Source organism: Dreissena polymorpha, chromosome 9, assembly GCF_020536995.1.
Source record: "Dreissena polymorpha isolate Duluth1 chromosome 9, UMN_Dpol_1.0, whole genome shotgun sequence".
Classification (NCBI taxonomy): domain Eukaryota; kingdom Metazoa; phylum Mollusca; class Bivalvia; order Myida; family Dreissenidae; genus Dreissena; species Dreissena polymorpha.
This window is the reverse complement of record NC_068363.1, coordinates 28,860,799-28,883,954: the sequence shown is the minus strand read 5'-3', so window position 1 is coordinate 28,883,954 and position 23,156 is coordinate 28,860,799. Positions and strand designations below refer to the sequence as shown.

Sequence of the window (23,156 nt, the reverse complement as noted above, 5' to 3'; positions counted from 1 at the left end):
CTTTGCGTTTTGGTTTCGAAAAATGCTCATAACTTCTATATCCCTTGAGATATAACCTTCATATTTGGTATGCATGTGTATATGGACAAGGCCTTTCCATGCACACACAAATTTTGACCCCTGTGACCTTGACCTTGAACTTAGGGTCCGCGTTTAGGTTTCGAAATCTGTGTTTAGGTTTCGAAAAATGCTAATAACTTCTATGTCCCTTGAGATATAACCTTCATGTTTGGCATTTCCAATGTCTGGAATATTAAATAATTTGCAGTATACAGGGGTGGTCAAATCTTATGCATGTTCTAAAATGCTATTTGCAATTTGTTACTAACGCTTGATTGGTCATTGTAGGCTTGGGAACTACTTTAATGTACCCTGGGTACTCTTAAGTATACTTTTATTTACCTCAGGTACTCTAAAGTATACTTAAATGTATCCCAGGTACGGAAAATATACTTAAACGTATCCGGGAATTCAAACGCTAAATTTGCTGTTGTCGGCTAAAAGGAAATCAAATTAATTATGTTCATATTTATGTTAATAATCTGTAAAATTGCCTCTATATTATCGAAACTCCTACTGAAAAAATTGTTTTGTTTAAAGAGAATTTTGTTTAGTATTCTGTATCGAGTTTTACGATAATGAATTTAGGGCGAAATAAAACTTTGGTACTAAATTGGTATACTTAAGAGTACCAGGGATACATTAAGTAGTACCCGAACAGACAATGACCAATCAAGGGTTACTAACGCAATTTAAAATAGTGCATTTTCTTTTATGATATACTTGTCTATTCATGCTCTGGAACAATAAGAATATTTTAGTATATTATCAATTATTTGTGTTCCCTGGAATGAAAAAGAGGATCATCAGTGTATACTGCATGCTTTTAAAGAAACTTTCAAAGGGGAAAAGGCCTTAAATCCGCATATGTTATTTAAGTTGGAAAACCACTTGCTGTTATCACTTACTTATTAGTATGGTAATTGTTAATTACTTAGTTGCTTTCCAGGCGATGCAAACAAATCTACTGCCGCTGACTATTCCAGACTGCCAACCAGTTATAACGAGTTCTATCAACTTCTGTGGGGTCAGCAAGGTATGCAAAAGAGATATGAGCCATGCTCTGTGAACATTGAGCTAAATGCATGTGCTTAAAGTGTCATAACAGATTAGCCTGTGCAGTGCGCACAGGCTAATCAGTTGCTTCACTATCTGCTTTTATGGTATTTTTAGTTTACAAAAAGTTTCTTAGCAAAAATCCAGTTTAGGCGGAAAGTGTCGTCCCTGATTTGCCTGTGTGGACTGCACAGACTTATCTGGGACAACACTTTATGCTCATTCATTAAACCCCCTTTTCACAGAGCACGGCTTATATAAGAAATAATAGTGGAACATAATGTTGAATCTTTAAGTGGCCTATGTAATGTTGGATTTTCAAGTGATCTGGTTTTTGTTGGATTGTTTAATGACCTTGTCAAGTACATTTACTAGACAATAATAATTATTATTTATTTTAGTTCTATGTTTTCATAATAAAATTGCAAAACTGGCATCAATGTATTGTGCTAATCTTATTGATGTTTTTTATGCCCCCTTTCGAAGAAAAGGGAGCATATAGTGGTCGGACTGTCCATCTGTCTGTCAGTCTGTCTGTCCGTCTTTCCGTCATACTTTGCGTTTAGGTTTCGAAAAATGCTCATAACTTCTATGTCCCTTGAGATATAACCTTCATATTTTGTATGCATGTGTATATGAACAAGGCCTTTCCATACGCACACAAATTTTGACCCCTGTGACCTTAACCTTGAACTTAGGGTCCGCATTTAGGTTTCGAAATCTGCGTTTAGGTTTCGAAAAATGCTCATAACTTATATGTCCCTTGAGATATACATGTAACCTTCATAATTGGTATGCATGTGTATATGGACAAGGTCTTTCCAAGCGCACAAACATTTTACCCCTGTGACCTTGACCTTGAACTTGGGTCCGCGTTTAGGTTTCGAAATCTGCGTTTAGGTTTCGGAAAATGCTCATAACTTATATGTCCCTTGAGATATACATGTAACCTTCATAATTGGTATGCATGTGTATATGGACAAGGTCTTTCCATGCGCTTACAAATTTTGACCCCTGTGACCTTGACCTTGAAGTTAGGGTCCGCGTTTAGGTTTCGAAATCTGCCTTTACGTTTTGAAAAATGCTCAACTTTTATGTCGCTTGAGATATAACCTTTGTATTTGGTATGCATGTGTATATGGACAAGGCCTTTCCATACGCACACAAATTTTGACCCCTGTGACCTTGACCTTGAACTTAGGGTCCGCATTAAGGTTTCGAAATCTGCGTTTTGGTTTCGAAAAAAGCTCATAACTTCTATCAAGCGTTTATAGGGGGCATAAGTCATCCTATGGTGACAGCTCTTGTTCATTCATCATCAGCAAATTGAAGTCATAGTTATGCCCAAATATCAATGTATGCCATTTGTTAAATATGAAATTGAACTTAATTTATTAGCCAGCCTATAGAGGTCCGCTGTGGCATTTAGATTGTTAACCATAAAAGTAATTTGGTTGTTTTGATTGCAAATTTTTATGCCCCCGGAATGAAAGATCTGGGGTATATTGTTTTTGGCCTGTCAGTCTGTCTGTCATTCATTCATTCATCCATTGTGTGTGTCCCAAAACTTTAACCTTGGTTAAAGTTTTGCAATAACATCTCATGTTTTTAAATCCAATATGTATTTAATCTTTAATAAGAGAATACAAAGATGTGCAGATTATAATAATAACTGTTCAATTTTAATTGCAGGCTCTGGAGACAAAATACACTGTCTTACAACAGAAGCTATTGGTTGATTGCTAGCGAATTAGGATGGGAACTGACCAATGGGAGGCCATGTCTCAAAACGACAAGCAGCAAAAAGTGATGATCCTGGATAATCAAGCTGTGGAACAAATCCAAATAGGTGTGTCTAATTGTTGATTGTATGGGTTTTTATGCCCCCGGTAAGGTGACATATAGCAGTTGAACTCTCCGTCAGTGTGTCAGTCTGTCAGTATGTGTGTCAGTCTTTCTGTCCGTCCGAAAACTTTAATTGCCATAACTTTTTCAATATTGATAAAAGCAATTTGATATTTGGCATGCTTGTGCATCTCATGGAGCTGCACATTTTGAGTGGTGAAAGGTGAAGGTCAAGGTCATCCTTCAAGGTAAAATGTCTAATATATGGCGTCTGTCCGTCCCTCCAAAAACTTTAACATTGGCCATTACTTTTTCACTATTGAAGATAGCAACTTGATATTTGACATGCATGTGCATCTCACGAAGCTGCACATTTTGCGTGGTGAAAGCTGATGGTCAAGGTCATTCTTCAAGGTCAAATGTTTAATATATGGCGTCTGTCCGTCCGTCCAACAACTTTAACATTGGCCATAACCTTTTCACTATTGAAGATAGCAACTTGATATTTGGCATGCATGTTTATCTTATGGAGCTGAACATTTTGGGTGGTGAAAGGTGAATGTCAATGTCATCCTTCAAGGTCAAGTGTCAAATATATGGTGTCTGTCCGTCCGAAAACTTTAACATTGGCCATAACTTTTTCAATATTGAAGATAGCAACTTGATATTTAGCATGCATGTGTATCTCATGAAGCTGCACATTTTGAGTGGTGGAAGGTCAAGGTCATCCTTGAAGGTCAAAGGTCAAACAAAAAACACAAAAAATTCAAAGCGGCGTTCTCAAGAAGCTGCACATTTTGAGTGGTGGAAATTCAAGGTCAAGGTCATACTTCAAGGTCAAAGGTAAAAAATATTTATTTTTTTCAAAGCGGCGCAATAGTGGGCATTGCGTTTCTGACAAACACATCTCTTGTTGATGTTTACTTCAGCTTCTACTGTCTTTTGTATGAGAATTGTGTTTGTAAAATACTATTTTACCGTTCAAACTACTTGTGCTTTCTTTAGAATAGCTTTAAACATGAGCATCCGGGATGAAACTTTCAGGGAATTTTTTTGTTTAAAGGTGGTCTCCTCGAATAAAATAATCCAGTGTTGGCAGCCTGTGTTGTCCCTGGTTAACCTGTGGGAAAGGCACGGGCTAATGTGGGAGGACACTACGCAAGTGAATTAAGCCCAGTTTTTGCAGAGCACCGATCATATAGATGACTGGATGTCTTAACTCTTTTCAGGCACGATAATGCCATCTTTCTTAGGGGTGGTGATTTACCTGCAAGATACTGTCACCCAAATGATGGGGTTGTGTAAGCATGTCTTACGAAACAAGGTCAAGGGTCAGCAAGTCACATGTTAGTGCCCTTTTTCAATTCATTAAAATAAACTCAGTCTGTTGTGAATTGAAGCCTGTTTATAGTTGTTTATCATAATGTTTTTATGCCCCCGAAGGAGGGCATATAGTGATTGGATCGTCGTCCGTCTGTCTTTCCGTCTGTCCTTCCGTCACACTTTGCGTTTAGGTTTCACATTTAGGTTTTGAAAAATGCTCATAACTTCTTTGTCCTTCCACATAGAAACTTGATATTTGGCATGCATGTGTATCTCATAGAGCTGCACATTTTGAGTGGTGAAAGGTAAAGGTCAAGGTCATTCTTCAAGGTCAAGGTAAAAAACATGTAAACATGTATCAAACTGAAAGCGGCGCAGTAGTGGGCATTGTGTTTGTGACAAACATTTCTCTTGTTGTAATTATGTCGATTCTGTTTAACTATTATCATATGTGTTTTCTTACAATTATTCAATATAAGATCATCATATTCATGCTGAAAATGCAATTAAATATGAACGATGTAATGTTTACCAAAAATATCTTGTATGGGAACATTAATTTTAACCTTGAGGGGGCAGTCATAACTATTTTAAAAACAACAATTTGTTTCAGTAATAGAACTTTCAATGTGAAATATGTCATCAAAATGACTCAACCCATTATTTAAAGTAAAATTTCAAAGTTTTTGTTATGCCTCCGGATCGAAAGATAGAGGGCATATGTTTTTTTGCCTGTCTGTCTGTCATTCATTCATTGTGTGTGTCCCAAAACTTTAACCTTGGTTTTAAAGTAACTTTTGCATTATTGAAGATTGCATTGATTATCAAAAGTTCTCGGGATCTGTCACTCCTGCACTTGTGGTACAGGACCTGATTGCTCCAATTTGTAGCGGCCAGTTTTAGATTGTTTTTGGATCAAGTTATTTATTTGACTTTATTGTTATCATTTTAATGTATTGGTCTTCTTTTAGTTGACATATGTGTTAGAAAACAAATTAAAAAAATAAGTAAAATTCTATTGGATTGGAAGGGTTTGAGAAAGCGTAGTGAAGCCAACCCTTGAATAGAGTCCGTTTGATGTAGCTTTCTCCTATACTTTTAAAACACTTAAAACAGTTAATTTACAAACAGAAACGTTATTATCAATAGTGAAAAAGTGTCGCTTCTGTCAGTGAAACTATTAAAAAACTTTAGGGGATAGATTTTGAAGCTGTTTGAAAACAAATACAATCGGGTATAAACAGCTTTGCCCCTTACCTTTTGGGGAATGGGACGAGATCTGGTCCAATGGGGGAAATTAGCCCTGTTTATTAGATAATATGGATTCAAAAAAGGTTCAAATACATGTACCAGATATGGGAATGGTACTGTTTACTGGTACCATATTAATAGAGAGGGAAATCGCTGGATTCATATTTTTAAGCTATGTCCAAATATCAATAGATGAAGTTCCAATGTTCTAAGGAAATTCATTATCAAAAACACATAAACAGATAGGTGTTTTGAAGGATTGATTATTATGGTCATCATTCAATAAATTAGACTTCTCAAGTTCATTGATCATAAAATGCTGGGTTTTTTTCTTCTACTTCAGGATTTGGTGTCTGGTCAGGTGACGAGAGCCATGCAGTTAGTCCTGAAGGACAGTCTGGTGGTAATAAAAACAACAAGTTACTGAACTGTTTTCTTAGTTGCCGGAACCATTTTATATGAATTGAATTTTCCAGATGTTTTATTTTGTTTCATTTTTTTGTTTTTGTTAATAAGACTATGGACATATTTCTTGTTGTTAATAAGATTATATCATCATCTTTAAAACAGCAAGCTGCATCTAATTTTGTTTAGATTGCCCAGATCAGTTAGACTATTGTGAATATCAAGAACTGCATACAGATTGTTTTAGATTGCCCAGATCAGTTAGACTATTGTGAATATCAAGACCTGCATACAGATTGTTTTAGATTGCCCAGATCAGTTAGACTATTGTGAATATCAAGAACTGCATACAGATTGTTTTAGATTGCCCAGATCAGTTAGACTATTGTGAATATCAAGAACTGCATACAGATTGTTTTAGATCGCCCAGATCAGTTAGACTATTGTGAATATCAAGACCTGCATACAGATTGTTTTAGATTGCCCAGATCAGTTAGACTATTGTGAATATCAAGAACTGCATACAGATTGTTTTAGATTGCCCAGATCAGTTAGACTATTGTGAATATCAAGAACTGCATACAGATTGTTTTAGATTGCCCAGATCAGTTAGACTATTGTGAATATCAAGACCTGCATACAGATTGTTTTAGATTGCCCAGATCAGTTAGACTATTGTGAATATCAAGAACTGCATACAGATTGTTTTAGATTGCCCAGATCAGTTAGACTATTGTGAATATCAAGGACTGCATACAGATTGTTTTAGATTGCCCAGATCAGTTAGACTATTGTGAATATCAAGAACTGCATACAGATTGTTTTAGATTGCCCAGATCAATTAGACTATTGTGAATATCAAGACCTGCATACAGATTTAAACTTGTCTTTTTATAACTCATTTGTGAGACAAATATCAGGCTTTTATAAAGTCCAGTTAAGGTTTGGTTAAGTTCTAAAACATGGCATCTTCATCTGCTACTTTTTGTTTTACAGAACGTAGTGAAAACAATTTTCATTTTTATCAGAACGTTTATTAAATGTTAATTTAAAAGCATGTGATTTATAAGATCTGACACTTGTTCCTATTTCATATAAAACTTATCCAGGAAATGTGTTAGTAAGCTTGCAAATGGTTGGCCTTTTAACAAATGTCCTGATCTTGTATAATAAAATGTGGTATGGAGTGACAATGGGAATTAGCCGTTCTTGATGTCTTTTAGCTCACCTGCGCATGCAGTGTTCATGGTGAGCTTTTTTAATTAATTGAAATTATTTGTATGCCCCCAAAGAAGGGCATTTAGTGATCGGACCGTCCGTCTGTCTGTCTTTCCGTCACACTTTGCGTTTAGGTTTTGCGTTTATGTTTCGAAAAATGCTCATAACTTCTATGTCGCTTCAGATAGCAACTTGATATTTGGCATGCATGTGTATCACATGGAGATGCACATTTTGAGTGGTGAAAGGTGAAGGTGAAGGTCATCCTTCAAAGTCAAATGTCTAATATATGGCGTCTGTCTGTCCGTCCAAAAACTTTAACATTGGCCATAACTTTTTCACCAGTGCTCCAGATAACATGCGTAAAGGCCTAAAAACGAATAAAATTTCTTAAATAATAATTTAGATTTAAAATCTTTGCGTTAAGTTACGCATTGAAAAAATAAAACAGGAATTCAAAATTTTTGAACGTGCATAAAACTGCCAGTAGCAAATTATATACGGTAAACATTTCATCCCGGTTCTGACTCGTCTAGGCGCTCAATTAAAACTACAACTTTAAGTCAACTTCACTCAAGCGTTTGCTGTGAGGAAGAGCCACACCTAAGAACAGTCGAAAGGCCAAACGGTCTCGATTCTGTTCTCCTAGTATTGCAGGCGAGTCATTACTGTTTATTGTACCTTTTTAATTACCTTTATCATAATTTTTATACACAAGTAATATACTGTATACCTATTCAAAATGTCATTAAAATTAAATGTTAAATATAGTTTTTGATATGACTTTAACGGTGACCAAAAGGCCATTATGACCTAAGCCGAAGTGTCAGTGACCGTTTTACATAAAAAATCAAAATGGCCGACCGAAGCGTAGAAGGCAAAAAAGCCATTTCAGTGTCGAAAGTCTATGCTGCATGCATTCTTTCAATTAGGTTCAAATACCCAAAGCATGGTTTCGTCAATAATTGATGAATTTATAAGCTCATGCGAAAATAACTCAATTTGTTGATGTGTCAAAAACAATGAATACACAATTATTTTTTAATTTGTTAAGAATTAATTTTATCAATAGGGGGTAAAATAAGAATTAAGTTTTAAAATAGGGAGTAAATAAGAATTTGACCAATATTTTATTGGAGCTCTGTTGAAACTATTGAAGATAGCAACTTGATATTTGGCATGTATGTGTATCTCATGGAGCTGAACATTTTGAGTGGTGGAAGTTCAAGGTCAAGGTTATCCTTCAAGGTCAATGGTCCAAAAAAAATATTCAATGCGCGTTCTCATAAAGCTGCACATTGTCAGTGGTGGCAGTTCAAGGTCAAGGTCATCCTTCAATGTCAAAGGTAAAAAAATAATACAAATTTCAAAGCGGTGTTCTCATGAAGCTGCACATTTTGAGTGGTGGAAGTTCAAGGTCAAGGTCATCCTTCAAGGTCAAAGGTCAACGATTTTTTATTTCTAAGCGGCGCAATAAGGGGCATTGTGTTTTGAAGAACACATCTCTTGTTTATTCTTTGTTTAGTTATGCTCCCTTACTTAACTTATAAGTTCTATAAAACAATTAATTATGAATTTCCTTTTAAATTTTTAGAACTACCTAGTGAACGTGGTCCACAAGCACCTGTTTGCTACCATCACCAACTGCATGAAGAGAAATGACTCAAATCTGAACAAGAAGAACCCTAACTTGGTGGAGACACGTCTAGTACACCTGCATATGCGCGCACGAGTACGAGGAGAATTTGCCGGGCTCACGGAAAGAGCTGTCCAAGCTGAACGACTTCAGTACGCCTCTCGAGCGTCTACAGTGCTTCAAACATGTCGTGACGCTTCGTACGAGGCCTGTGGAAGCTGCAAAAAGTGATGACAGTAAGAGAGATGGAGGATATTTATTGGATTTGGTGGAATATCCATTTTAATTCACAAGTGAAACTTGCAGCCACAAGGGAAAAAATACTTTTCTATGATCACAAGTCAATTTTAATCGATATTCCATGAAATCCAACACATTTTCTTTTTAATTAATGCTTTGAAGTGATTATTTTTGTATTTTTGCCATTCCGGACAATCTATTTCCTTGTTTGGCGCCCCGATTACATTACATGTTAGCTAGAGGGTAGCTAATCCGTATGTTGTTATACACATTCAACAGAGAGTAGCCGCCCTTGGTAAAATTTTGGGTAACAATGAGGAAACCTATATCTAAAAAGTATTTCCAGTAAAGCAATTAAAATTATCGATAATTTTCACTGTTTGAAACAGTGACTTATCAGTTTTAATTCACTGATATATCTCTATAAACCAACAGAAAGCATAAAATAAATTTTAACATTGCCAGCTTTAGCAAAAATTAAGGAGCAAACTTGTCACTATTTATGGTCTTTACAAGTGTCTGTTGATTGTGTATACTATACGAGACTATAAGGCAAACCGCTTATTGATATTTTAAATAAATCCACTGGACATTGAAAATGTGCATAAAACATATAAGAAAAAAAAATTGTTATGTTTTGTAATGAATGCCTAAAATTCATTCCCTTTTCAAACTTGAATGGAGGTGATCTTTATTTTTCTTGAGACATGTATACAGATATTAGTTGGACTTTTTTGAGTTCCCCATTTACTGTATCAATTTTACCACTGTTTTACGGCTGTGGTAGTTTGCTTTCAAAATTCTTAAAACATAAGATTTTCCTTGAATACCTAAGTCTTTATAGAAATTGTATTTTGGAACATCCATGGTTTGTTTTTGTTTTTATTATTTTTTTACGGGTTTACACAAGTTATTCTAAATTTACTGGATACTATTTATTCTACAAAAGTTTTTTGTTTAATATTTATCAACATTGAAATTATTCTGGTAATATGTTTGAATACATTGTGTACATAGTGGTTCTTATCACTCTATTGTTTAATGATGGCGACAGATGACCTTCCTGTTAATCAACCTAATAATACACTCTCCTATTCCAAACTGGTTAGTACCAATATAAGTGAAGTTTGTTATTAGCTCGGCTGTTTTCGGGAAAAAAAACAAGGTACATGTATTGTCATAGCCAGCTCGTCAGGTGTCCGCTGTCCGCGTCGTGCTAAAAGCTTACCTTTGCCTCTAAAATGAAAGTGCTTCCACCAACAACTTTGAAACTTCATATGATGATGCACCTTGATGAGTTATACATGCCACACCCATTGTTGGGTCACTAGGTTAAAGGTCAAGGTCACTGTGACCTCAAAAAAATTCTGACAAGCTTTAATTAATACAAAACTGCACCCGCAGCCGAGCTTTGGCACCCGTTATGCAGTGCTCTTGTTCTGTATTGTACGTTCAATTAATACATCAAATTTGTTATTTAAATATATTTATGTGAAATACAACAACTTCTTTACATTATTTATGAAATTTAAATGTGTATCTCAAATTTAGATGTGAACGAATCACATACCAGGAAGCCTTATATGGATTTAACAAATTTAACTGCAACCATCTCGAGTTGTGGAGGGCAAATTTAAATATTGCTCAGATTTGTGGACTGTGAAATGGGCTCAATTATTAAGTTAATAATGTGAGTTGGAGTTGATCATTTACTATTAAGTTTATCATCAACATCATCATTAGTAAACATTGTCATAATTATCAACATCATCAATGTATTATATTAAATGAAATGCATGAATATGTTGACAGGTTCGCAAATTTAATGTGCATGAAGCATTTTATTTTTACAAAGGTCGCAGAATCAGATGAATTTAGTTGAGTGTTGTCAAAAATTTCAATCATAAAATAAATATGTAATTTTTTATATATTGTTTTATATCTATGTCTACCGTCAGTCATCGACATTCACTATGTAAACACAATGGAAGCCTTTTTTATTTCTCGAAATTCAGGCAAATTAATTGGTGAGGACATTTATCTCAATAATATCTTCTGAAACATTCCATGAAAGCGGAAAGTATTGTTCTTGATTAGCCTGTGTAGACTACACAGGCTAATATGGGACTACCATTTGCACTAATGAAGCCCGGTATTCCCAGAGCGTGTCTCTTGTGTTAAACAAATCTCTTTTTCTTGTCAGCTCTTTATTTGGACGCACAATATGTCCAGGCAGGACTGATAGACATTTTATCCAAGAACGGTTGCCTTGCCGATGCCTCCGATGTCCTGGGCCTCACTCCACTGCATATGGCGGCATTGAAGGGACATCAAAACATCATTGTGAGTAAAATGTGAGTGTTTTATCCACGTTCTAGGCAAACCAGCCTTAATGCAAGTGCGTCAAATGTCATCTAAGATTGACCTGTGCAGTCTGCACATGCTAATCTGGGACAACACTTACCACAGGTCTGCACAGGCTAATCCGGGACAACACTTACCACAGGTCTGCACAGGCTAATCTGGGACAACACTTACCACAGGTCTGCACAGGCTTATCTGGGACAACACTAACCACAGGTCTGCACAGGCTAATCTGGGACAACACTCACCACAGGTCTGCACAGGCTAATCTGGGACATCACTTACCACAGGTCTGCACAGGCTAATATGGGACAACACTTACCACAGGTCTGCACAGGCTAATCTGGGACAACACTTACCACAGGTATGCACAGGCTAATCTGGGACAACACTTACCACAGGTCTGCACAGGCTAATCTGGGACAACACTTACAACAGGTCTGCACAGGCTAATCTGGGACAACACTTACCACAGGTCCGCACAGGCTAATCTGGGACAACACCACAGGTCTGCACAGGCTAATCTGGGACAACACTTACCACAGGTCCGCACAGGCTAATCTGGGACAACACTTACCACAGGTCCGCACATGCTAATCCGGGACAACACTTACCACAGGCCTGCACAGGCTAATCTGGGACAACGCTTACCACAGGTCTGCACAGGCTAATCCGGGACAACACTTACCACAGGTCCGCACAGGCTAATCCGGGACAACACTTACCACAGGTCTGCACAAGCTAATCTGGGACAACGCTTACCACAGGTCTGCACAGGCTAATCCGGGACAACACTTACCACAGGTCCGCACAGGCTAATCCGGGACAACACTTACCACAGGTCTGCACAAGCTAATCTGGGACAACAGTTACCACAGGTCTGCATAGGCTAATCTGGGACAACACTTACAACAGGTCTGCACAGGCTAATCTGGGACAATACTTACAACAGGTCTGCACAGGCTAATCTGGGACAACACTTACCACAGGTCTGCACAGGCTAATCTGGGACAACACTTACCACAGGTCCGCACAGGCTAATCCGGGACAACACTTACCACAGGTCTGCACAAGCTAATCTGGGACAACAGTTACCACAGGTCTGCACAGGCTAATCTGGGACAACACTTACAACAGGTCTGCACAGGCTAATCTGGGACAATACTTACAACAGGTCTGCACAGGCTAATCTGGGACAACACTTACCACAGGTCTGCACAGGCTAATCTGGGACAACACTTACCACATAGACTAGTGTTTCGTTCAGGGGAGCCTTCCTTTTTAAAAAAAAATTCAATAAAAGCGGAAAGTGTCGTCCCTGATTATCTGATGCAGACTGCACGGAAGGTGTCGTCCCTGATTATCTGATGCAGACTGCACTGATTGATCTGGGAAGATGTTATGCACATGTATTCAGCCCAGTTTTCCTCGATGTAGACTTGTTTTATACTTTATGAGGTTTCATTCAAAAGCCTTTATTGTGTATGGGCCTACCTAACTAACTTACGAGAATCACAAAATTGGTCTAAGTTTGATTTGCAAATTCAAGCATTTTTTTACTGACAGACTTAATAAGGATAAAGCATTATATTACAGTTTAATAATTGTGTAGTCCAGCTGTAATTGTTAAATATATATTTGAAAAAAAATAAGGCAACAAATTGAAAGTGTTTGTTTACACAATTTAAAATGGTTGTCAAATTTTTGAACTAAAATGAGGTAGAAATTTCATGAAGTGTGTTTATTTTTAGAAATGTAAATGTTAAAGCATAACAGGGTTTTGTTTAATTCTGAAGTTGTTGCCAATCTTGGGCCAAACCCTCTCAGATTATTTGTATTCATATAATTTTCATCCAGGTTTCAATGAAACCTACGCCTAAAATGTATTTGCCCATCAATGAAAATGTGCCAAAGTTATCCCTGTGGAGCATATAGTTGCCGGTTTGTCCTTGTGTCCGTGTGTCCGTCCGTCCATGAACAATTTGTGTCTGGGCTATTTCTCAGCAATAAATGACCGGAATTCAATTAAACTTTATAGGAAGCTTCACTACCAAGAGGAGATGTGCATATTTTCAGCTGGTTCGGGTTGGATCATTTTTCACAGAGTTATGGCCCTTTGAAATTTTCAATTAACTGTACATATAGTGAAATTCTTGTCCGGGCTATTTCTCGGCAACTAATGACCGGAATTCAATGAAACTTTATGGGAAGCTTCACTACCAACAGGAGATGTGCATATTATCAGCCGGTTATGGTCAGATGATTTTTCACAGAGTTATGGCCCTTGGAAATTTTCTTTAAACTGTACATATAGTGCAATTCTTGTCCGGGTTATTTCTCCCCAACTACTGACTAGAATTCAATGAAGCTTTATGGGAAGCTTAACTACCTTGAGGAGATGCGCATGTTATTTGTGGGTTCTGGTTATATGATTTATTTAGAGAGTTATAGCCCTTTGACATTTTTAAGTTGCTAAACCATCCATCGTATTATTTTGTCCAAAGTTATGCCCCTCAAGACGTTTCCTTTTATCTGAATATAAAGTGAAATATTGTGACAAAAATACCCTTTTGGGGAGCATCACCCGTCTCCGATGGTTTCTTGTTATAACATTATTGAAGACTCGAGCCCCTTCCTCAGAGCCTTACTAAAACTATGAAAGCATGATTTGGGCGATGCTCTGTGATTAAGGGGTTTAATGCATGTGCGTAAAGTGTCGTCCCAGGTTAGCCTGTCAGAGCCTTACTAAAACTATGAAAGCATGATTTGGGCGATGCTCTGTGATTAAGGGGTTTAATGCATATGCGTAAAGTGTCGTCCCAGGTTAGCCTGTGCAGTGCGCACAGTCTAATCAGGGATGACACTTTCCGCTTAAACGAGACTTTTGCTAAGAAGAGACTTTCTTTACAAAGACATATCATACATATTTATGACTACAAATGCGTTAAAATACGTATCTTAGTGGTAAAGGGTTAGATAGGCTTCACAACTGTGAATGCATCTCTTGTACTTATAACTGTATCTGAGTGGTAAAGGGTTAGAAAGGCTTCACACCTGTGAAGGCATCGCTTGTACTTATAACTCTTTTGTATTTTTAGTTACTCTTGGTTCATTTTGGGGGTTAAGTGCGAGCCATAGACAATGAAGGCAACATTCCACTGCATTTATGTGCCTAAAATGGACATGAGGAAGTACATAAAGGAATTTAACAAATAATGTTCAATCTGTCGAAATACCTTATGATGCATAGTTCCGTAATGTAGTAGTTATTCAGGGTTATAAACTAACATATTGTTTATTGCTAAATTCATCAATACTTTTTGTACTGATATCTTAATGTTAAGTATTTTATATGTCATGCAAGTTGTTTCAATAATTATTTAAAAGTTAAAAATAAAGCAATACTAATTTTCCCAATTGAAAGTATATTGATTCTAAAATGCCCAATTTCACGGGTCATATACCCAAAATGCTGAGGACAAGCCCCATATTAGATGTGATATTGAGATTAGTATTAACAATAAGAAAACACTCTTGTCTGACTCTGACTTACACTCTTGGGAAATTGGGGCGTAATACATATGTATGAAGCGTCGTAGATTAGCCTGTGCAGCGTCGTAGATTAATACATGTGTGTGAAGTGTCGTCTCAGATTAGCCTGTGCAGCGTCGTAGATTAGCCTGTGCCATCTGCACGAGCTAATCAGGGACTACGCTGTCCCGTTTTATGTTATTGTTCTAAAGGAAATATCTTAGCAAAACGCCAGTTGACACGGAGATTGCAAAGGATGATCTGGGACAACACTTAACTAGGACAACACTTAACTGGAACAACACTTGACTGGGACAACACTTAGCTGGGACAACTATTAACTGGGACAACACTTAACTGGGACAACACTTAACTGGGACAACACTTAACTGGGACAACACTTAACTGGAACAACACTTAGCTGGAACAACACTTAACTGGGACAACTATTAACTGGGACAACACTTAACTGGGACAACACTTAATGCAGATGCATTAAGCCCTGTTTTCCCAGAGCGCTGCTAATATTTTTTTAATCTTTCCATATTTACGTCCATTTCAGTAAATTAAATTGGCGCTTAAATTCCCATTTCACAAATTATTGTCTTATCCAAAATTATTGTGAAAAAAAGCATCGGAAAACAGGGCGGAACTTTTTTTTAATCTTTCCACATTTACGTCCATTTCAGTGTGTGAAAGCCATTCTGTTCTAGGAAGCCTAAGGAGTTGTGTTGATGTAAACGCGGGCAATGATATGGGAGAGACTCCACTGCACTTGGCTGCTAAGTGGGGATATGGTGAGTGATATGGGAGAGACTCCACTGCACTTGGCTGCTAAGTGGGGATATGGTAAGTGATATAGGAGAGACTCCACTACACTTGGCTGCTAAGTGGGGATATGGTGAGTGATATGGGAGAGACTCCACTGCACTTGGCTGCTAAGTGGGGATATGGTAAGTGATATGGGAGAGACTCCACTGCACTTGTCTGCTAAGTGGGGATATGGTGACTGATATGGGAGAGACTCCACTGCACTTGGCTGCTAAGTGGGGATATGGTAAGTGTTGGAGAAGATATGGCGTAAAATAGCATGTTGCGTAGCCTTGCTCCATGTTTCTTCTCCTCATTTTGCATGCTTTTTAGGTACACACAAAACATCTGAACATGTTTAGCTCATCTGAGCACGATGTGCTCATGGTGAGCTTTTGTGATCGCCTTTTGTCCGTTGTGTGTTCTGCGGCGTCAACATTTGCCTTGTTAACACTCTAGAGGCCATATTTATCGTCTAATCTTCATGAAATCCGGTCAGAAGATTGGTCTCAATGATATATTGGATGAGTTCGAAAATGGTAACGTTTGCTTTAAAAACACGGCTTCTAAGAGGCGGGGTATTTTTCAATATATGGCTAAATATTGCTTTAGTAAAACCTTGTGAACACGCTAGAGGCCACATTTGTTGTCCGATCTTCATGAAAATTTGTCAGAAGATTTATCCCAATGTTATCTTGGACGAGTTCGAAAATGATGCCGATTGGTTGAAAAACATTGCCGCCAAGGGGGCGGGGTATTTTTATGCCCCCTGATGAATAGATCAGGGGTATATTGTTTTTGGCATGTCTGTTTTTTTTTCTGTCTGTCATTCTGTCCCAAAACTTTAACCTTGCAGTAAAGTTTTGCAATACTTTTTGAAATATTGAACATAACAGCTTGATATTTGGCATGCATGTGTATCTCATGCAGCTGCATATTTTGAGTGGTGAAAGGTCAAAGTCATCCTTCAAGGTCAAAGGTCAAAAAATTAAATATTGAATTGTATATAGTAATGTTTTGCAATAACTTTTGAAATATTGAACATAGCAACTTGATATTTGGCAAGTATGTGTATTTCATGGAGCTGCACATTTTGAGTGGTGAAAGGTCAAGTTCATCCTTCAAGATCAAAGGTCGAAAATTTAAAACTTTATTATCGTGAAATTTTTCAAGGACTTTTGAAATATTGAATATAGCAACTTGATATTTGGCATGCATTTGTATCTCATGAAGCTGCAGATTTTTGAGTGGTGAAAGGTCAAGGTCATCAATTAAGGTCAAACGTAAAAAAAGGCGGTGCATTAGGGGGCATTGTGTTTCTGACAAACACATCTCTTGTTCATAATATAGCTATAGTAAAGCCTTGTTAACACTCTAGAGGCCACATTTATTGTATGATCATCATGAAACTTGGTCAGAAGATTTGTCCTAATGATATATTGGCCAATGTTTAAAGAGGTTGTGATTGCTTGAAAAACATGGCCTCTAGGGGGCGGGGCATTTTCATTATATGGCTGTATATGAATTAAGAAAAACCTTGTTAACACTCTAGTGGCCAAATTTATTGCCCGATTTTCATGAAATTTGCTCAGAAGATTCATCATAATGATATCTTGTATGAGTTCGAAAATGGTTCGGGTTGGTTTCAAAACATAGCCAAAAGGAGGCGGGGCATTTTTTCCTTATATGGATATTGCAAAACCTTGTTAACACTCTAGAGGCCACATTTATTGTCCAATCATCATGAAACTTGTTCAGAACATTTGTCTTAATGATACAGAGCTCCAGATAAGGTATTGTAAATTTTTTAAATTACTACCAGATTTTCAAAAAGAATTCTTAACTCTGAAATTTTATTCTTAACGTTACTACTAAGTTTTGGAAAATAATTCTTATTTTTTCTAAATGACCTAAAAATAAATAATAATGGTTATTTTCATGCAAAAAAAATCAAAATAAACATACTAGCTACTTTATTTATACGAGTTCAACAGTGTCTTTTCAGTATTATACACTTTTTTTTTCAAATACCTTTATATGCCCAAACTGTGCTTAGATTGCATGCCTTAGATGAATTTATACATATTTCACAATTAAAATGGGTCTCCCCTTCAATCTTTTCAACGATTAGCCACGGGACTTGTCCCTTCCACTCGTTCAATGTTTTTTTTGTGTTTAAGTTTGGACCGGTCGTGTCGCGTTTTTGTTTAGCTTTTTCGACTGTGTCGACAACTGAACATACACAATCGTATAAGATCAATTCTATTTAACTTCGGCTCACTTTGCATACAATATGTTTAAAGCGTGTTTTTGGATGCTTTGCAGTGTTTTAGGACAAACTCTTGGCGCCGCCATTGTTTCTTGACAGATCAACTGTATACGCCCCCCTTATATTGGAAAAAATGCGCTTTGTTAAACAAACCCGAATACCATTCTATATAAGCACCGCAAAGATTTTTAATACGCGAAAAGAACTCAATACAAATCGATACGAACCGATGTAAAAATAATATTCGTAACTTGATTTTGTAATTCTTAATGGTACGACAAGATTTTAAAATAAATACGTAATGGGCTTGAAAATAATTTGTAATTTCGAAAATACGACCCTTATCTGGAGCTCTGTGATATCTTAGATGAGTTGAAAAAAAATTCACGTTGGTGGAAAAACATGGGCATAAGGGAGCGGGGCATTTTTCCTTTTATGGCTTCAGTATAACCTTATTTACACTCTAGAGGCTAGTCAGGCCACATTTATTGTCTGATTTTCATGAAACTTGGTCAGAAGATTGGTCGTAACGATATCTTAGATGAGTTGAAAAATTCTTGCAGTTGATTGAAAAATATGGTCACCAGGGGGCGAGCATTTTTTCCTTGATGGCTATTGTCAAAAAAAATTAACACTTTTAAAGTCACATTTATTGTCCAATCTTCATGAAACTTCGTCAGCATTATTGTTTTAATTATATCATGGAAGTGTGCTAAAATGGTTCTGGTCTGTTGAAAACACAGGACCGCCAGTGTGTACACTATGCATGGTAAGATTATTTAATCAAATGACATCAAAGGGCTGCACAAAAAAGGTCAGTTCCTTTGAATCTCATGTGAGCGACGTTGGGCCTTTCAGGCCCTCTTGTTTTTAATTTAATGTTGTGTTTTTTTTCAAATGCAAGTTTTGTGTCTATGCTTCAGCAACTCATTAACAAGTGAAAGACAAAGAAATTTCTTAGATTAAGCAACTTATAAGAGAAAGACTCGAATCATCTGTGTGCTTTGGAATCGATTGGTCCTAAAATCCTTACTACAACCATTTTCCATCTACCTCTGATTAAAAAAGGCAGTTGTTGTCCGTTACTGGCATAAGTGTGGGTATCTAATATTTGTAAAACAGCTATCCCAGGATAACATACGCAAACAAAACAAGATTGCTTACAATCCTCCCCCCATCTTTAGTACCGGATGGGCAGGTGTCAAGAATATCTTGAAATATTTATTATATATTGTAAGTACCGGAAAGATGGTTTGAGATTTACCGGGGGTATATGCATGATTCTGTTTATAATTAACAGATAGATAGGTTTATGCAAGATATAGCACACACAAAGTTGTCAAATTCTACTACTTTTTTATTGGCATGATTTAAACACAACACATTTGTCAAAATCTGCTAGTTTTGTATTGGCAGGGTTTGCTGAAGAATTAATACATTATTGTTGACACTGATAGGTAAAAATATTACAAGATTGATTACTTGTTTAGCTCACCTGAGCACATGGTACTCATGGTGAGCTTTTGTGAACACCTTTTGTATGTCGTCAACATTTTGCTTTGTTTACACTCTAAACTGGTACGAAAATTTGTTCTAATGATGTATCGGCTGAGATCCAAAATGGTTCCGATTCGTTAAAAACACATGGCCGCCAGCAATTTTACTTATTTGGATATAGTAAAACCTTGTTAACACTCTAGAAGTCACATTTGTAGTCCAATCTTCATGACACATTTGTACTTATGATATCTCGTCGGAGTTTGAAAATGGTTCCAGTCAGTTGAAAAACATGGCCGCCAGGGGAGTGGCAGTTTTTCTTATATGGCTATAGTAAAGCCTTATTAACACTCTAAAAGTCATTTTTATAGTTCAATTTTTATGAAACTTGGTCAGAACATTTGTTTTTATGATATCATGGGCTGCTCATAACAAGTAACAGATGAGCGACTAACATCCTTCAGGCCCTCTTGTCTGATCTACATGTAGTTTACCTCTCTTAATTTATATTTCATTGTTGTTCTTTTTGTTCTCGCCTCAGAGTAAGGAGTACAATGGATTCCTGTATGATGAAATGCAGGGCGTTGCCCTAGTAAGCTCTACCCTCCTGGCTATATACAAGAAACAGAAACCCTTCGCTAGACGACCCTGCATTGCTACGTTCAAGGTTGTGTAGTCTTCTATGAAAATATGCACCATCTTTAATTGCTTAATTGAAGTGTTGAGTTGTTTATGGGCAAAGAGTTTCATGTTACTTTAGTTTAAACCTATTTTGTTTAGTTGTATTCCTTTTGAGTCTTTTCATGGATAGAACCAGTTCTTGGTATCTTTGTAGGAGACCTTTAGAACGTTCCCACGCTGGGGAGATTTTAAGTCGGTTTTTACAAAATGACTTATTCAACTACAAAATGACTAGCGCCACTACAACTTTGCTACGTCCACTGCAAACTGATTTACTCAACTTAATGCTTACTAAGCTACATAATGACTAACTTATTTGAAAATGTCCTACTAAACTATAATGTTTTTTACTGAATTACAAAATGACCAACTTTTCTACAACATGACTTGCTCAACTGTATTTTTTATCAACTACTACATGAAGTTCAAGTGAAACATGAATAGCTCAATTAAAATTGACTAACTCTTATACAAAATGACTTACTTAACCACAAAATGACTTACTTCATTACACAATGTTTTACTCAACAACACAATGACTCACTAATTTTACAACATGACAAGCTCATCTACAAAATTACTTACTTAGCTACAAAATGACCTAGCAACTAAAAAGTTACTATCTCAACTACATTATTACTAGGTCAGCTATTAATGACTTACAAAATTACAAGCTCTACTACAAAATGACTCTCAAATTCTTAAATGACAAAATCAACTACAAATTGACTCAACTGACAATATTCAAGTGATATGATAAAACGAAATAACTGACCTATTAACATTTGTATTTCTAAGAAAAAAATACTTTTAATTTGAAGTACATAACTGTTTTTATATAAATTTTTGCTTCATCTTATGGGCTCGATGATTTATCAGGGTCCCTGGTAAATTGATTACATTATTACGGGGTAGAAACTTTTACAATGCAATCTAAAAATAATATGGTATAAAATGCATTCAACAGATCAGCGGTTTTGACTGCGCACTGGTAAGTGTACATCTGAAGGCAACCGGTCTGGAGAATGAGGACATCGGTCGACTGCAGGCAGAGATTGACAATATCCCCAACCTTATAGAGGCCATTAAGACTGCTCTGCCAGGTATAGAGCAATTTTTATTAGGCGTTTTGTTTGAGGCAAAACAATATTCAGTTCACCAGAGTAATGAACCCGGACCAAACATATTGTCCTTAACTCACCTTAACAAATACCACATCCCAAATCAACCTTACTGAATTCTGCCACATTTTATTTCAGATGTAAACAACGTTCGTTGAATATTTATATTTCACTTAAATCGGCCTAAAATTAATGCTTAACAAACATTAACAGTTGCACAGATTATACGTTGTATACTCAATTCCTTATTACTATGTAAACCTATCCTTTAATTTTCATTGTATGGATTTGCTTCTTTATCAGTACTAAGTGCACACAATTTAGCCATTAACTAACAGCTGCCTTACTTGAATCTGCAGACAGGAAGAATGGCAGTTTAAAGGATTTTAATACCTGTTCCATCACAATTTATGTGGGCTTGCCGGGAAACGCACTGTCGATCCTCGGATTTGTAGTCCAGCTATCTACCAGCCAAGCTAGCTGGCCTGACAAATATAACTTGTAAATATTCATATATCTACAATATTTATGCCCCCCTTCGAAGAAGAGGGGGTATATTGCTTTGCTCATGTCGGTCTGTCGGTCGGTCTGTCGGTCCGTCCACCAGGTGGTTGTCAGACGATAACTCAAGAACGCTTGGGCCTAGGATCATGAAACTTCATAGGTACATTGATCATGACTCGCAGATGACCCCTATTGATTTTGAGATCACTAGGTCAAAGGTCAAGGTCACGGTGACCAGAAATAGTAAAATGGTTTTTGAATGATAACTCAAGAACGCATATGCCTAGGAACATGAAACTTCATGGGTAGATTGATCATGACTTGCAGATGACCCCTATTGATTTTGAGGTCACTAGGTCAAAGGTCAAGGTCACGGTGACCCGAAATAGTAAAATGGTTTCTGGATGATAACTCAAGATTGCATACGCCTGGGATCATGAAACTTCATGGGTAGATTGATCATGACTCGCAGATGACCCCTATTGATTTTGAGGTCACTAGATCAAAGGTCAAGGTCACGGTGACCCGAAATAGTAAAATGGTTTTCGGATGATAACTCAAGAACGCATATGCCTAGGATCATGAAACTTCATAGGTAGATTGATCATGACTTGCAGATGACCCCTATTGATTTTGAGGTCACTAGGTCAAAGGTCAAGGTCACGGTGACCCGAAATAGGAAAATGATTTTCGGATGAAAACTCAAGAACGCTTTTGCCTAGGATCATGACACTTCATTGGTACATTGATCGTGACTCGCAGATGACCCCTATTGATTTAGCAGGTCACTAGGTCAAAGGTCAAGGTCACAGTGACAAAAATGGTATTCGCACAACGGCTGCCACTACAACGGACAGCCCATAGGGGGGGCATGCATGTTTTACAAACATCCCTTGTTAAATTTCCTTTTGTCATTGCAGGGGAAAATGATATTATACTGCTTGGTGACTTTGACCTGTCTCCAGATACCAAAGGTTAGTCGTTTGATTTTTATTATGGAACGGATCAAAATTAATAAATAATATGATATTTATGCCCCTCTTCAAAGAAGAAGGGGTACATGTATTGTTTGCTGGATGTCGGTCGGTTTGTCTTTCGGTAGACCAGTTCATTTCTGATCAATAGCTGATAAACGAATTAACCAGTTGGCTTTATACTTCACATGTGCATTGGCCTTGGACAGTAGATGACCCCTATTGAAATTGGGCTCACTAGATCAAAGGTCGAGGTCACTATCACACTTATATTGTTTTGCTAGATGTCAGTCGGATTGTCTGTCGGTAGACCAGTTTGTTTCGGATCAATAACTTGTCAACGAATGGACCAATTGGCTTGATACTTCAAA

The 23,156-nt window shown here is 37.0% G+C and overlaps 2 protein-coding genes across 2 annotated transcripts in view; one reads left to right on the top strand and one right to left on the bottom strand.

Moving 5' to 3' along the window:
- LOC127843882 (uncharacterized) overlaps positions 1-23,156 on the bottom strand; it is a 129,312-nt gene that overhangs the window by 67,684 nt on the left and 38,472 nt on the right. The gene's annotated exons all lie outside the window — the stretch shown is intronic.
- LOC127843890 (endonuclease/exonuclease/phosphatase family domain-containing protein 1-like) overlaps positions 5,109-23,156 on the top strand; it is a 28,823-nt gene continuing 10,775 nt past the window's right edge. Inside the window, exons 1-8 of the mRNA XM_052373790.1 lie at positions 5,109-5,145; positions 5,879-5,938; positions 8,753-9,030; positions 11,294-11,377; positions 15,619-15,726; positions 20,047-20,172; positions 21,154-21,289; positions 22,732-22,785. Of these exons, the coding sequence (XP_052229750.1) occupies positions 15,679-15,726; positions 20,047-20,172; positions 21,154-21,289; positions 22,732-22,785 (364 nt within the window). The 5' untranslated portion in view covers positions 5,109-5,145; positions 5,879-5,938; positions 8,753-9,030; positions 11,294-11,377; positions 15,619-15,678. The remainder of the gene's footprint in view (positions 5,146-5,878; positions 5,939-8,752; positions 9,031-11,293; positions 11,378-15,618; positions 15,727-20,046; positions 20,173-21,153; positions 21,290-22,731; positions 22,786-23,156) is intronic.